Source organism: Poecilia mexicana, unplaced genomic scaffold, assembly GCF_051168715.1.
Source record: "Poecilia mexicana isolate PSO_F unplaced genomic scaffold, ASM5116871v1 scaffold_20, whole genome shotgun sequence".
Lineage (NCBI taxonomy): Eukaryota > Metazoa > Chordata > Actinopteri > Cyprinodontiformes > Poeciliidae > Poecilia > Poecilia mexicana.
In genome coordinates, this window is record NW_028263389.1 from 6,305,918 (window position 1) to 6,323,226 (window position 17,309).

The window sequence follows — 17,309 nt, forward strand, 5'->3', positions numbered from 1 at the left end:
GTCGGTAAAAAGGTTGAGAACCAGAAAAAAGCAAAGACTCCAAGGTAAAATCTGCTTTTTTATATTCGAGTTATGTTTCATCTAACTTTTAAAATGGACTGTAAAAATGGGATTCTTTCAGCAGCCCAAACTTTCTTATTGTCTGGAGATTTTTTTGGGGTGTTTTTTTTTATTTTTTGTCTAATTTCTAGTGCAAATATCTTAGTACACTTGAAATAAGACGCGACTAACTTACGAATAACTTCTCAGCAAGACAGGAGCTCATGTCTAAGTCAATAATTGCTTATTATTGATGAGAAAGTTATAGTTCCACTGACAGATTATTTCACTTGTAACATGGGGAAAATGTTGTCTTATAAGTGAAATAATCTGCCAGAGGAACTAGCACTTTTTCATTAATATTAAGGAGTTATTGACTTAAAACAAGCTCCTACGTCTTGCTGAAAGGTTATTTGTAAGTTAGTTTTGCCTCCAAGGTATTTGCACTAGAAACTATACCAAAAATACTTGGTAAGATTGTGTTTTTATTCTACTGTGCTACTTTAAAATTATTTCCTTGTTTAGGTGATGTCTCCATGCCCTGAGAATATCACACTGGTACAAATTCACGCTTGAAATTGGCCAGATAGGTATTAAGTTTTAGAGTGATCCGACCAGAATTGGCCCACAAAGCTGTGATCGGTTCATTTTATTTTATTTTTTTTTTAAGACCGTCTTCTTGACTTCCTAAACTCAAAATCGCCTGACGATGGCTGAACATTGTCTCTGACTCGAGCCGAATAAATCCCATGATCCTCATCACTTTATCAGATTGGGCTCCTGCCCTTGGAGGTACTATAGGCGGCGAACATCATGTGAAAGAGACAGGGGAGAGACTTTAGGCTATAATGAAAGAAATAATAAACACAATCTGGGCTTTGAGTCTACCGGCTCCGTCTCACAGCCAGATTTATCTCATTCGGAGAGTTTAAATGAAAACCTCGGTGTCAGGAGAGCAAACACACAAAGAGGGTTTTCCAGGCCTCCGTTCCACAAGCCTCCTATTTAACCAGTGAATGGCATCTATGTATATCTGCTAGACAAATTCACTCTCACATAAAGTAAAGTCACAACATCTCCACTCGGTGAGACTCACACAAGACAACTTTGTGCTGCTCTTAAGGTCAGAATGTGTTTCAAAGCCTTGTCTTCACCGGCTTCCACCAAGGATAAATGTTTTTTTTTTTTCCTCACTCGCTGGGGGCGAAAGCACAGCACTGTTCATGTGTTTGCATTTGGTTTTGGTCAAATTCCCACTTTATCCAAATTTCTAAACACTGGAGCCCCGGATAACCTCCAAAGAGCCCCAACAGGAGAGAAAAGCGCCCTATGTTAGTAGCTTTCACCATTTTTCTACAAGAACTGCCAGCCAACTTTCCACCAAATGTTTGATATTACCTGCCCAGGCTAAATCTGAAGCAGATTAGCAGAAAAAAAATCCCACCCAATGTGTATTTATGCAGCCCTCCAAACTCTTAATGATCCATTCTTTATTCGCCTCCAGTCGGCAGAATCTGTTCTTTTCCAGGCAAACCTCAAACTGACAGACCATTCAAATAGTCCTGCGTTAAATCTGCTGTGGTTGTTTCAGGCAACAACTGATACATTTTTCGCCAGAAAAGCCAGGCAGGAGAAGTCTATCTCGAGGCGTGCAGGGCCGTGTGATTGCTCTCGTCGCTGAGAGATTCAGACGACGGGTAAAAGGAAAACAGCTGCGAGGTTGGAAGCGAGCGAAGAAGGCCCCGGGTTTGTTTTGACACGACAGACTCTCCGTTTACCTTGAAGACGAACATCTCCCTCCTCAGTATTGCCACCGTGTTGAAGCCTCCGTCGCAGATGTTCGGTATGGCGTTGGGGTGGGACGGCCTGTCTCCCGGGGGCAGCCTCGGAGGTCGCGTCTGCCTGTCTGGTTTGCGGGGGTCTGAGGGAGGATGGGAGCGCGGTGGGGGCGCCGTGGGCAGAGGCTTGGTGGGCTGGGGGTTCCTGTCAGGGGGCCCTGGGGGAAGATGGGGAAAATAAATCTCACTTGTCGTCACACTTTTAATCTGCAGAATGTTGTTTTTACCACTTTTTCAACAAGCCGTGGTGGAGGGGAGTGAGGGGAAATTTACGTAATAAATCACACCTTAACAGATCATGAACGTGAAGTCAACATGTTCCCATGGCGCAGAGACATGATAAATATTTCATCTTTCAAAGGTGCAAAAATCAAGACATTGTGGTAATTAAAAGTTGAATAATGTTTTATTGCACAATTTTAAAAGGTGGAAAAAAATGTTATAATAATTGTTTCTAACAGGATTTCTGGTGGCACAATTAACGATACCTTAGACGAAATTTTGTTTAATAAATATCAATAAAAATTTTTTTAAAGGAATTCCAAACTTTTTTGGGTTCATCTCTGTACATAATATTTTCTCATTCATAATCCATGACTTCCTTTTTCCCTACAGGACACAAACATGACATGACACTGAGGTAAGTATATTTTAGCCAGCGGCTGCTGGGTTGGACGAGAATCAACATTTATCGTACCATAGAGTTTAGATTTATGTCCCGAACCTCGGGGCTTCTGAGGCGTTTGATAAGCTTGCAAATACAAACAGCACAGAGAAATGATATGAATGATATGAAGATGTGTTGACATTTTTCTAGTCCAAATACAGGAGCAGATAGTTTAACCTGTTGAGGAAATAAAAGAAGTAAATAGGGTGCAGAAATGAGTTGGACTGTAACAAGCACAGCGCAATGCTCTGCTCCCATCAGTCACTCATCCCAGATGATTTGCACTTGACTCACCCTGCACTTCAAACAAACGAAAGCTAAAAACACCTAAATGATGGTCTAAAAACAAAATTATTAAAATTGTAATTGGCTCGGGGCTATAATTAAAGTTAATCTGTCGGGTCGGATCAAGCTCAGAGTAGGATCGTACCACGCCACACAATGATCATGATGCTACCATTAAATGACATGAACATATCATTTAATTTTTTTTTTTAATCGTCAATACTTGGAATTTTTTCTTTAGTTTTTACATAGAACTATAAAGGGGCAACACGATGACAAGCTCAGTATTTTATAAAGTAATCCTTGCAGCTTTAACCATTTTTATGATAGATGTCTGGAAGATGCAGAACATTCTATAAATGTAAGGTAATTATGAAGTTTGTTTCAGTCAGATGAGACACAAGATGGTTTCCATTCCAGTCCCAATAAGATCCAAAACCTAAAGCCAGCAGATCTAGTATTCTAAACTTATTAGTTTGGGATTTATTTTCTCACTGAAAACATGTAGAAAAATAAAGGTTACATTGTTTTTCTGAGTGAGGTTATATCACTGCCAAAAAAATGTTAAAAAAATGCATGTCAGACACCATTACCAGGGCTCACCATTAAATGTAGCCAAAACTGGATGTGCCAATTAAAATCAGTTTCAAACTAGGCTTTCTTGAACTTTCCTCTTCTGGGAAGCATTCTCTGTGATGGGTAGAGATGAAAAAAATATTACTTTTTCCTCGCTGGATGCCTGAACACGGCTGAGTGCCATTCAACATTGATGAGGTACATGAGAGAAGGAGTGTGACGCGTTCATGGGAAAAACAGAAAGAGGAGAAGGAGGCCGAAGGAGCGCAAACAAGTGGGTCGTGCGGATGAATAATTGAGCAAATGATGATGCGTGAATAACACACTCTGTAACTGTGAGAATATGAGTTGCCATGTGTTGATTGGGGTCACGTGGGGTGCCATGTGTTGATGCAGGAATAGGCAACCGCGATATGAAAGATGCAAATGTGACAAACGACCCCGTCCTGAAAACGCCCCCAAAACGGTTTAAATGGTTGTTTTGGAAAAGGAAAGAACCGACTTAACGCACTTCTGACGCCAACAAAAGTTGGACTAGATAAATTGTGTGGGTCCTTTATCACAGAGCAATCAACCGAAAAACAAACAAAAAAAATGAGTGAAGATTAATCTGGCTGGATTAAGATCCTGCCTCGTCGGCAAAACTCATCAGCTGACTCACATGATACCGACTCTGTTCACCGACTGAATCAAATCCCCTGAAACACATCCCTAGATTAGTGGAGCCAAAGTGCTGCGCAGTCATGGAAGCGTGACATGTCGATAGACACGTCGATAAAACTCGCAAATATGCACACACAACGACACGTTGGCGCAGAGCAGCGGCGACCGCGCCGATTCACGGATCACACACGGAAACAGAAGACAGGCGTCTGATCTGTGAACTCGGGTAGCTTACACACGGATTACACGGGCAATCTGTGAAAAATTGTTTGGATACGGCATATTTGCGAGGCTAAATAAACGAACGGAAAGACCTTAAAGTGCGATACAGAACGTTGCACTGGAAGCATAATGAACAATGAATGTAGTGTAGAAAAACTCACACTACAGATATTCAGACTTCAGATCCAAATGCATCCCAGCAGAAAATCAACACAATGTGTTTTTTTCACTTTAAAAGGGTACATATTTTAATCAGCTTCAATTTCAATCAGAAAGCTACTTTATTTTTTACCTATTTTAAGTAGAAAAACAGATGATATATTGTATGAAGTGCAAAGTGTAATATTTGCGTGTATTTATGATCGATCCATTTTTATTTCTGTGCGATTTAAAACACCTCTACGCCTCTCTGTTAAGTGGTTGGACACTTCATAAATTTAATCCCAGAAGCTCAGATTCATCACAGGTATCTGGACATTTTGTGCCAAAGGTTCTAAAGTGTGCACTGTACTAGTAACGTTTAAACTGGGAAGGTAGCATTTTTAATCTTGATCAAAACCATTAACCTTTGGAAAACCTTGTGCAATTAGCATTAACAAAGGTCAGAAGATTGACTAGTGAAAAGTGGCTCAAATGGCCCCGTTGGATCCTTGGTTTTCACCCCATAAGGGGTCAAATATAATGTACCCCTTACATTTTACAGGTACATTCTCTGGTAAAACTGGACTCTAAAACATTACAGAATATCGCATTGATTCATATATCGAACCATGAACGTAACGTCTTTACAATTTACTGCCATCATGAAACTTATGGCAGAAAAACAGCAAAATCAGCAAAGTAACAATCTCAAAAAATGTTTAAAGTTTGCAAAACTAGTTAGAAGTTAATATAGTCAAATGAAAACTTGCCTTTTATTCACAATATACAATGTATTAATCATACCTAATTCTTTTGCCCTAAATCAACAGATGAGTTTCAGACAAAAATGTAGAATATAAAGCTTAAATCACAAATATTTAAGAAGCCATTTTAATATCACAAAATCTCATCTTAGAAGATGAATAAAAGGAAATGCACATGAAATACGACGATCCCAAACTCAGAACTTGTGATTCTCACGTCTCTCTACCAGGAATTGACATGAACATTGATCCCGTTCCTAATCTGGCAACATCTTGGTATATCCTCGGTGAACTCAAGCGTGCCTCTGCACACAGGATATGAGCAAGAACTGTCTCTAAAGGGGCAGGAAGTCATTTTCTTCAAAGCCAATTGAGAAAAAACATCAATTGTCCATGAATTAAAAGTAGGAAATAATTTTGCTTTAGATCTTAATATGATCTACGATAGTGATTCAAGTTCGACATTCATTCTACGAGGTCTTATCTTCATCGGAGATCGTAAGAAGAATATAAATGATCTGGAGAACAAAAACAACCGAGAGGCATTTTCTCCCGAGAGAGTAGGCGTAAGCTCTGGAATATTAACTTCTCTCCTCACCGGTAGGCAAATCTAACCGGTGTCAAAAGTTGTATTCCCAGAGTTTCTAGTTTCCCTCTCGACACTCCACACTCCCACAGACTACAAATAAAAGTCCTAAACCCCTCGTAAAGACCGCTCACTGCCTCACTCCGTCGCTCCGTCTTCATCTGGACTGCCTTCACCTAGACAAGTCTTCCATTTGTAATCCATCGTTGCACCTCCGCGCCTTGCTCCTGTTTTGTTTCCGTGAGTTACATGGATGTTGCTATGAGGAGGAAAAGCGGGCCATCTGCAGCAGGGCAGAAACAAGGCTGAGAGGAGCTGCCATCACTCATCCTGCCCTTCAACTCTTGGAAGAACGGAGGAGGAGGAGGGAGGAGGAGAGACAAGTAAAACATGAGAGGGATGAGGGGAGATTTGATCGCTTGCCCGGGTCCGTCGTTCCCACAGGGACGTGCCCTGACCATGTAGGCAGATGGCAGGTTGTTTTCTGTGAGTGTGTGCGTGTGTGTGTGTGTCCACTGAGTCGTCTCGGTGGAGTGGGGACCAGTTTACAACGACGACAGCTGTAAGTGACAACACCGTCACTTTCCATCAACTCCACAAGTCAGACAGAAATCAGATGGCTTCAGCATTCGGAATAATTAATAGTAATAATAATTTAAAAAATCTAATTAGATTAAAGGGAAACATCTAGTCAGAGGTTACAAGCCAAAAAAAGAGGAACTTTGCTGGTGCTTACTTAAATCCTTCACCGTTTAATTGAATTTCACACTTCTGTCCTGCAGCTCTGTGAGCTTTATGACGAGACAAAAGTCTCTGCAATCACTCTGTCAATTCAAAACGGGTGTCAGTCAAGAACGTGTAGAGTAGGGGCTGCAGTGAAGACAGATCGTCGTGTTTGATGTAACTTGCATGTGAAGAGATTTTCAGATCTAATGGTTGAAACCTAGCGACCTTTCTTAAGCATTAAGGGTGTTTTCACACCTGATAGTCCGGCAGACTCGGTTCGATTGAGGACCAAAACTGCAACATTTGCTACAGTTTCAGCTGGTGTGGTTCACTTCCACACTGCACTGTGCCGAACGATCCAAAATAATTGAAAAACCTGTTCAAGAGACTTCCTACGCAAATGGACTAGAGCTCGATTAAAGTGGACTAAAAAGGGTTGATGTGAATACACCATAAGAACCAAGTTAAAGGATTGTAGTCTCCTAAAAATGACTGAGTGTGATTCCCAGCCACAGGGACTTTCTGGATGATAGTTGGCATGTTGCACCAGTCCAGATGTGGGTTCTCCGAAGGTTTTCTGGCTTTCTCTCACCGTCCACGTTAGGTTGATTGGCCACCCCGAACTGACGAACCCAATCATTTCCCCAGTCACCCAATGCTAAAGCAGGTAGAGAAAATGAGCAACTAAAACTGAACTGCATAATGCTACAATAACTAAAGGATCTTTAAAAGGCAACGTGGGATTTACAAAACCTTCATTCTCCCTGTGAAAACAGAACTGAGCATTCTCAATGCCTTTTTTTTTTTTTTTTTTTTTTTTGGCATCAGGACCGCTTCTGGATTAGACGTGTTTAAAAATCTTAGTATATGGACTCTTAAGACCTGAACTGAATTGCAGAAAACTGATTAACTATTCTCTAAAACACATTTATGGAACCAAACAAAAAGGGGACTCTTAGTTTTCCCACCAATTTGCAGCCTCATCTCATTCTTGGAAGCCAGCATTGTGACGATACTTGCTTCATGAGCCGCAAGTATCGCCACACTCCTAGTCAGAGTGAAAGAGAGAGAGACTGCCACCGTTTTCGAATTGAATTCATCTCGTCTCTAAAATAGACTTTAACCGATGTAAATTTAGAGCTGAATTGAATTACAGTGGACAAATCTAATATTCCAACAACAGCGTCTCTGTTAGCTTGGGCCTCAGCGAATGTGGAGCCCTGAACCATCTGGATACCAGCATCCAGATAGTGGAATAAACAAGTGTTGATAAGAGATGGGTTCACTCAGGCATTTCATCCAAGCAAACCAAGTCATGTCAAGCAGAACTTTTACTTATCACACAAGTCTTCAGGGATTACCGGTTTGCAGATATGAATGAATCAGGTTGAATCAACAAGATTTAAGACACATCTCTCAAGCTAAGGCGCTTGGAGAGAAATCATGACATCAGTATATGCTGTTGGCTCCCTTGTGTCTGCCAAGCTTTTCAATTCAATCCGTCATCACACACCAACATAAGTCACATCAAAAATATAGACGCAGTTTCAGCCCTTACCGTAAATCTTCTGGATTCCCATCAGGTCGTCCATGGGGAGCTTGAAGTTGTCCGTGTCCATGTACTGGTAGAAAGGCGCCATGATGGCCGTGGGATCGTTGGAGTGCTCCAGGCCCAGAGCGTGGCCGAGCTCGTGGACGGCCACCAGGAACAAATCGTTACCTGGGAACAGAGAGAAGAGGAGGGAGTGTGAGTGAGCGGAGCGGATGGAGCAGCTACCGTGTTCAGCGCTGCTTTTGGCCGCCGCTGGCGGTGAACCGTTTTGTAGCATCTTATGTCCCTCACAAGCAAACAGAGATGAATAAAAAATCTTGGCCAAGCTTAGGGGTTCTTTTTTGGTCACCTTGCAGCTTGTCAGGTTGCACCTGTTCTGGTTGGCAGTGCTGGAGTAGCTGCTGGAAATACAGCCAACTTTTCCAAGTGCTGTACTGACTAGTGAAGAAAAAAAAGATGCTATAACAAGAATAATTTTGGGTGTTTCACATTTAGAAAGTAAGGCTGTCCCTGTATGGCTCTAAAGTGACCAAGGACAGATGGTGTACTTCCATTGCACTGATGTCCTAAGCCTTTATTAGCCGTATAAGAATATATAGATTAACTCGCCTTTACTGACAAAAGGAAGCCCTTTACTTAGCCATTACCCTTAAACACAGATAAGAGGGCAATCTTTTGAGGCAGTGTCCATTAAAGTAATAGATCGACACAAGACAATGTTTTTGTTTTTTGTTTTTTACAAAAGTGTTATTTATATTTGACAAGACTTATTCTTAAACCACTAAATAAAATCCAGTTCAACCAGTTACCCACAGAATTATAGCATAGCATATTTAATAATTTGGCTTTTAAATACAACCTTTCAGCTAGATTTTTTTTTAGGGGTATAAGAGTACCGTAATTTCCACACTATAAGTCGCTGTTTTTTTAACACGCTTGGAGCACGGTGAGTCAAACATTGAAGCGGCTAATAAACGAATGTTTACACTGAAAACGACAGTGAAAGAAAGACTGAGGAAGTGTGTGTGAAGCTGTTCAATTCCAACATCGAAGAAGATGAACTTAATGGTTTTAGTGCGAAGGAGGAAGATAAAGAAATGACTTTTTCTGCTTGGCTACTGCATTTTTTCTCATGAAGCCCCCTTGTTACAGGCACTGTTTGGAAAAAAAAAGAAGACATTTTTGCTACACATTTCACTAAAGTTAAAAATGTTCTGTGTAAATATCCTATGCTACAACATAGACTCCTGCAGCTTATAGACCTTATAGAACTTTAAAACCAGCATTCAGATGTGCCGTATAATCTGGTGGCCTTTTCTCACGTCACTTGTTTCCATCTTATTGTAAGATTCAGAACCGTGACGGTTGAGTGTGGAAATTTGATTGAACGTTCAAACATGTTGCCCCGTCAGCGCTCTCCTGGCTCCCACCTCGCCTGCGTCTCACTCTCCTCCATCTTTCTTATCACATTCGACAGGAATGGAAAGGAGCATCACTTATTTAAGACAATTCCTAGTAAAGTGGGGCACTTATCGGCTGCAAATCTGTCACATGAATAACACATCAGCGGATGGACCCACCGGTTCACATCACTTCCAAGCAGGTACAGAATTTACGAACCGGGCCGGCTCACGCAAATGGCTCTAATTGGGAGGCTCTGAGTGATACGGGACTCCATAAGTGTCAGCGAGTTTTTACAGGCTTGATGGGAAGTCTTTGACAGTCGAAAAAAAGAGTCCTCAGATGACGACAGAACATTTACACAAGCTTGTAATATCGAACAAGCATCTGGAGATGTGGCTTATATCAAACAAAGAGCGGAAGAGACTTTTAATCTGGGGGAGCAGGAAAGCAGACGAGCATCTCACAGAGAAACTGTCATTCGTAGCGAGTACACCGAGGCAGACGACTGGCTCACTTAATCACCAGTGACTGTGAAGCAAAACAGATACATTAGCCTCAAAACACTGGCAGATGTAATGAAATCCTGTTGAGAAGGAAGTAAAACATTTAGGGGGAGATTTTGTAAAGTGACAAAAAGAAAAAAATAAAGATGTCCTGGATTCTTTCACAGCGAAAACATGCTTTGTTGTTTTTCAAACTCAGATAGATTAAATATTTTTCAATTTAAAACAAGACGTGAGCCCGGCCCAGTTTCAGGCACCAAAAAAAATAAATAAATAAAAATACAGCCACAGTTTTTAAAATATTACAAATTTACGTAATTCTTTTCTCCAGTTATAAAACACCCCCTCCCACACTCGTTGCTGAAATATTTCAGCCAGCTGAAAATACCTTTAAGGATTCACCACCCATGTTTGAAAAGAAATGGTTGCACCAAACCGTGAGCCATCATGTCTGTAATGTTAACAACACACCACAGGCATGCTAACCTCGCTAACTAACAAGTTAGCATCAGCTGTCCAGGAACCAAAAGTTACTTTAAAAGAAGCAGAATGGCACAAAACACATTAATTAAGGCACATTTACTGTAGAATAATAGTAGAAGAATAATTGATGCTTTGATGCTTTAAATACAACCAATAAGTATGACAGAGTATTAAGGCCGTGCAAGGAAAATAAAAAAAAAAATCTATAAAATTCAGAGAAAGGTCAGAAAATTACAAGAATAAAATCAAAACACTTTGACTTTATCCCTCTAATTTGACTTTAGTCGTTACTCTTGTAATATTAAGACTTTATCCTTAAAATTGGACTTTATTCTCGTAGTACTACAACTTAATTCTCATATGACTATTCTCGTACGAATTTATTCTCATAATAAAGTCTTACGCTTCTCGAAATGTAAGACTTTATTCTTGTAATTTTATTCTATTTCCTTTTTTCTCTTTGTATGGCCCAAATACTCCATCGTAAATAAGATCATCTGATACAGTTTTAATTTAAATTGCCTACACACAGTACGATTATGAATGAGCATGACTGAAAAAGCCATGAATAAAACTTGCTTTTAGTCACAATTTGTATTCATTTAATTTTTTAAAGTCTGATTCTGCACTGGCTCAGGTCACATCAGTGGTTCCAACGGATTGATGGCCTGCCTCTGTCGTTCTCCGTCTCAGCCTCCCGTCAGCCTTCATGTCTCGCGGGTCGGCTTTGAGGTCGGCTTTGTCGCTTTGTTTCACTCGCTTATGTAGCTCAAAGCGTAGACAGGATGTCACGTCGGCCCCCCGGGGGCCATAAGTACAACTAATTATCGACTGGTGGGTTTACTACATGGACATGAAGAGCACAGAAGGGCAGGTGTAAGACGAGGCGGACGAAGGAAGATGAAAGACACAAAGAGGGAGGGGACTGTAAAGAAAAGGGATAAAACAGGAGGAAAAGTTTGGGATGCAGAAGCAGATAAGTGGGAGAAAAAGATTCTGGAGCAGATGAACTGAGAGATACAAAAAAAGCGCATGGCGTACACTAAGTCAAAGTGTACGTTGGGAGTGATGGCCGTGTGAGAAGAAGTGGGTAAAAACCTGAACAAGCCGAGAAGAGGAAAATGATAAGGCTCGGCTCGATTTATCTTGCGCGAGGTTCCCGTGTTGCCGCGATCGCGGAAGATGGAGATGATGAATTATACAACGCTAACCTTTGACCGATGCATTTATAACATCACCCCGCTGTCAGGGAACCCAAACACACACGTAACGCAGAAAACAGAGGCTACATAAACAATGCATGACATGAAATACATCGCAAAAAGCTACTCGGGGGGCCTTGTGTGGCAACCCACTCAGAGCAACGTTTTTCTTCTAGATGTCGTTCAGAAGCAGGAGCGCTTATCACACGGTGATTCATCATCCCCGTATCTGCTGGCTTAGCATAAAATTAGCTTCTATTTAAAGCATGAAAGCTATTTTTGAAGAGGAAAAATGGTGGGAAAGGAAAATAAAAAAATAAAAAATCACCTCTGGGTAAATTATTATTATTATGCAGTTTATTTTTTTGTTACATAAAGTCGGCAATGATCACAGTGGCAGCCCGAGGCAGACGCAGTCTTGCAGAGACTCAGCGAGGGATAGGTCAAGGTTGCTGTTAATGAGATAGTGCGGCTGAGTAGAAAGGAAAAAAAAAAACAAAAAGAGGAAGAGATAAAGAGGGCGAAGATGGAGTAGAAGAGGAGAGAGGCTGGAGATTTATGATCACATGTACCTTCGCTTTGCTTTTCCCCACTGGGTTCGCGGCAAAGCAAACAGGACTTCTGATTAGAAACCTGAACCCTCTGGCTGGCTGTCCTCCATTATTTACCAGCACGCTGCTGCGAACCGTCAGCTGGTTGGAGGGGCGCGGCTGACATGACAAGACTGGATATGAGACATAACCGCACAAATAACAACAAAGGAATCTCACAAATCACAAGCGGGGGCTCTTGTCGATGCTGTTCAGCGGCTGTAACAGCGCGGGCTGTCAGCAGGTGCCTTCAGGAGCCCATAACACTGCCTGACACTTGGCTGCTTAACTAAGCGGCCCCCTTGGTTCACCTGATATATGACATCTAACAAAAGAAAAAAAAGCAGAGGCAGCCCAGCAGGGTACCTCCGCCTCTTGCTTCCTCTGAACTTGTTATCCTTCGCTTTTAAATGCTCAATGTCACACTTTTGTCTTTTGCCTCATTTAAGCAAATCTGAGGAGCTAGTTTCCGGCGTCATTTCCTCCCGTGGCATTAGCATCATCTTAAAGACCCTAAAACAAAGTAGCTACAGCTCCTCGTCTTCAGTCTGCTGTAAAGACGGCGTCCAGCAGAGACGAAAAATGTCAAAATCCACCACGCTTCTTGTGGAGAAACACAGCTTCAGATGCTTGCCTGCTTCACGTCGCCCGAGAGTTAGCAAACATAAGCACTCCCTTTGTCCCAGAGGAGCTCAGATGTTTTCCCCATTGTTCGACTCCCACAAGTCCCTCTGCAGCTGACACTGCGCTTTCAGGAAACGACTCGGAAAAGGCTTCCAGTGGTTAAATGATTTTTTTTTCTTCCCCCTGCAAGTGTAATACAAAAAAATGAGACGGTGTTTCTCTGGTGTCAATCAACAGATAAAGGAGAAAATTGTTACAATAAAAAAAACCCACACAGACACAAAGTAGTCGGGTTGTTATATGCAGAGGCAATATTATTGTTAAGTAAAGAGTCTATGATAAATCTGTTATCACAATGCCTATAACACTCAATTAGGTCTGGGCAACAAGATAGGGCGTAGCTGCTCTCACCGCTAGCTAAGACAGGTGGGATCATCAGCTAACTCGCTCTTTGGTAAGCTAGTAACAACCTTAGTTGAAGCTAGCAGCAACCTTGAGCAACTAATGCAGCAGCAATTTCAGGTTTTGCCACTGTGCCTCAAAACGTCAAAATAAAATACAGAGGCGTGGAGTAACAGGAGGAAATGAGCACAAGAGGAAACTGTGGATAAAACAAGAAAGTTCACATCACCAATTTGGCAGTATTTCAGATACTTAAAACCAAAACTAATCAATAATTATCTATATTGACTGACATGAAAAACTTGTACCTGGCTACATTTTTCAGCCATTTTGTCCTGCTCTGGAGTCCATATGGTCCTTTAGCACCTTTAGCGACTGAGCGACGGTTTGGCTTGGGGTCAATGATATGTGTGACATTAGATATTTCCACTAAAATCTATAGTTAAAAGTGCTGATTTTCCATGTGTAATTTTTAATATATAACAATACTGAAAGTTCAAATTAATTTCCTCCTTGAAGTGCAATTGTAAAGTCAACAGAGAAGTAAACAACATAACTGGCAGATTATGATATAGTTTATAAGACTAATATTTTTTTTTCAGTGTTATAGTTTAAGCATACCAATGCTACAGTTATGTGTCTGATTTTACCTTCACTATGTATCAAAACAGAGAATTAATTTTGTTCACAGAGCTCCTACAATCACGTGTGACTGTATCATTTGCCGACAGAAAGTTCAACAATGTGGCAGGAAAAGGAAAAGGAAGAACCCGGAGAAAACCGGAGAAAACCTGCAACACTGACACTAGGTGTTTGTTCAGGCCGGGACGTCACGAGAAATCAGAGCAACCTTGACCCTGAAGCAAGCTGGAGATCCCGTTTGCCAAGCGAGGGGGAAAATCAGATTCCAAAGGTGGCAGCCCAAAACAGTGAACCACACAGGGAAGTCTGTGAGGGAGCCCTGGGCTGTCCAGGAGTGCTGCGCTGCACTGAACAGCAGCCAGAGGATCTCAGCCCAGTGGTCCGGCGTTTGGCTTAGAGGGGCCCGAGACACGCACTCTGCTCGCTGTCCAACCAGAGCTGTGTGCCTGATTTGACAGAGTGGCCATTGTGAAGGATTCAGCCAAAGTACAACGCTCGCATTCTGCTCCTTTTATTTTCACACCCTCTCCGCCTCCAGCAGCCCCTCTCAGGACAGAAAAGAAACACGCAGAGAGCCATTTGGTGCATTTTCCCAAATTAACTTGGAACACCACCACTGTTCACACGGGAGGCTTTCAGATGTCATCTTCCTCCTAAAAATATCTAGAAACTTGTTTTCCCCTCTGTATACAAGTATAATGGAATCGGAATTAGTTTTCGAAAATAGGCTTGTTTTTATTTATAAGAAAATGTTGTACTCTTTACATACGAATGCATGCTGAGGACATGGGACAGAAAGCAATCTGTGGTTCCAGTTTCTTTTCTGCGCCCGTCGTCTCGCTCTGGGCTGTTGACACTGATCGAGCAACACTTGTGCTGCCGAATCTATTACACTTAATTCTCACGAGCTTGTCAGAGAACAAAACAGCAGCTGATGAGAGCCCCATATGCGCACCGGAGTAATTATTTATTACCAAAGACTGCTGCAGAATGGGACCCGGTGAATGGAAAGCTGCCAGGCGTTTGAAAATTTCCCCGTTTCTGTGCAATCGCGGTAAACAAATTAAAAGAAGAGAGCGACACGATGCTACAAGGGAACACATGGCTGTCAGTTTCTCAGATTTTTCTAAAGGGAGCACCCAAGACAGGCATGAGTGTAGGTCTACGTCGGACCATTAGTCTTTATCAATTCATTTGTTGTGGCGAGCCGACGGCCGTTCGGTGTGCATTTATGCCCATCAGCAGTGGATGGTATCCAATTACCGCAACACAAGATGATGGGATAAATGTTCTTCTGCATCACTGCTCTGTGTAAGACTTAATGTAGAAATTCAAACATAGATCGGTCAATCTTTGAGTTGATAATTGACATTGTCCGGTAAGAGTGAACCGATTTATTGGCCAGCTGATTTATCCGTGCCGATTTCCATAATTTTGGGAAATTGGTGATCGGCTGATACTTACATGTGAAGCAGATCTTATCTCTCGATGTTACCTACATTAAAAAAGGTCTAAAAGGTGTAAAGTAAGTGAGAACATGTGAAAGCTGGTCATCAATAATAGATGGAGGATTATTGCTATAAATCAGATTTTTCTATCAATTATTGAGTGGAGGGTTTATTTTTACGTCTCTGCAATGTTCATGTGTCCCATAAGCTGAGATTTATTTAATACTCAGGTCAACATCATGTTTCCTGGAACGAGGGATGTTCCAGGAAACATTTGCTTACATTTTAACAGCAGATATAACGTTTCTTTATAAACAAGTTGGAATTAGGTTGGTTTTATTCAAAAATTCATGCGCTCTGCAGCTGCTGCTTAAAATAAACATAGATACATCCAGCCACTGCAAAATTTATCGGACTCTCTTCTCTCCATTCATGAACACTTAAAATAGCACGAGTCTCTTGAAAGGCTTCCACCTCGGCTGTCACTTTCAGTTTCTTCAATGATGTTGACACATCTGATGCTTTTAGCTCTCCCGGAACAACTTATGTTGTATATTTCTGCAGCTTTTTCAAACGTTTCGACTACAAAAATAAACTCCTCTGCTGTTTAACCTCCCTGACCAGTTAGGTGGACAGGAATTCATGTTTCCAAAGACACATTAAGGGTACTTTCCAAAACGTCTCCAAAATGTCTAGCTTCAGCTGCTTAAGTCCTTAAAACGCGTAACATAAGTTGAATCAAAAGTGATACTCCTTCAAGAGTGGGAAAACTGCATATTCGCATAAAAACACCTACCCTCGGCGGGGTTGTTTACGCTTTTTGTTCACCAAGCGTAACGCTCAGGAGGATCTGACAGCATCTGAGTGACTGGCAGGAGGCCTGATCGAGTCCCTGAAACGTGCACCTCTGACACCGTGTGTGTGTGTGTGTGTGCGCGCGTGTGTGTGTGTGTGTGTGTGTGCGTGTGTGCGCGCGTATATTCATGTGCGGGGGCAGAAGAGAGGACCGCCACCCACGTGGAAAGTTGATGCTCTTGCCAGTGGGCGGCCATCTATTTCTAGTGGCGGCCTGGTGGGCGGGAGCGCATGGTGATATCTTCGCTTTTGTTTCTGCTCACTTCATCTCGTTTTCAGCGGGGTAAAGTGTGAAAGCAATGATCTAAATCCATTTTGTCTCTCCGAAACCGGCAGTCGGAAAACGCGGTTATGTAACTCCTGGAGATATACGCAGCCACGATAAACAAGGTGTTAAAAACGTCAGTTTCCGGCAAATCCGACTAAAAGGACGATGGGAATGGATGAGGGGCTGTTATAAAACCCTATTTCTAAACACATTAATTCACCTGAAATCCCACCAGAAAGAACGTCTTCAGGTTTCCATTGTTAAGTTGCACCAAAGATATAAATATTTCCTCAATTTATATAATTGCTATATTGTGCTTTAAAACCCTAGTTTAACAGAAACATGATTTCCACAAATATAGGTGTTGCACCAGACTTTTTTGTTGTCTATCATTTTGACTGATGGGGCGAAAAAAATCTCGTCATAATCTATTTTAACCCATTATCTGCTGCCACACTGCAGACTGGAATCACAAGCAACACTTCAACCAAAGTTTTGAAATCAGGGAACATTTCTCCAAGTGAAGACTCTTTGGATGAGGCGTTATCGTGATCCTCTCCACTGGTTTCAGTGGGTGGAAAAAAAAAAGATCAGCACATATTTTTTTTGTTTTTTTCACTCTGAGAATTTTACACAGTCCCTAGCCTTTATGTAATTGTGCTTAAGCTGAAAAATGTGCATCAAATTACACTTTAACTAAAGTTAGTTTTGATATTTTCATCTCGTTGATCAGAACCAATCACTGGTTGAAAATATACCCCATATACACCTGACTGTCACTTGAAATCTATTTCCTATTGTATCAAATCACAATGCTACATCGTACAAA

At 41.6% G+C, this 17,309-nt stretch overlaps 1 protein-coding gene across 1 annotated transcript in view; it reads right to left on the minus strand.

Moving 5' to 3' along the window:
* mmp16a (matrix metallopeptidase 16a (membrane-inserted)) overlaps window positions 1–17,309 on the minus strand; it is a 75,397-nt gene that overhangs the window by 19,141 nt on the left and 38,947 nt on the right. The window contains exons 5-6 of the mRNA XM_088001578.1: window positions 8,066–8,227; window positions 1,818–2,035 (exon numbers count right to left, since the gene is read on the minus strand). Coding sequence (XP_087857704.1) covers window positions 1,818–2,035; window positions 8,066–8,227 — 380 coding nt within the window. The remainder of the gene's footprint in view (window positions 1–1,817; window positions 2,036–8,065; window positions 8,228–17,309) is intronic.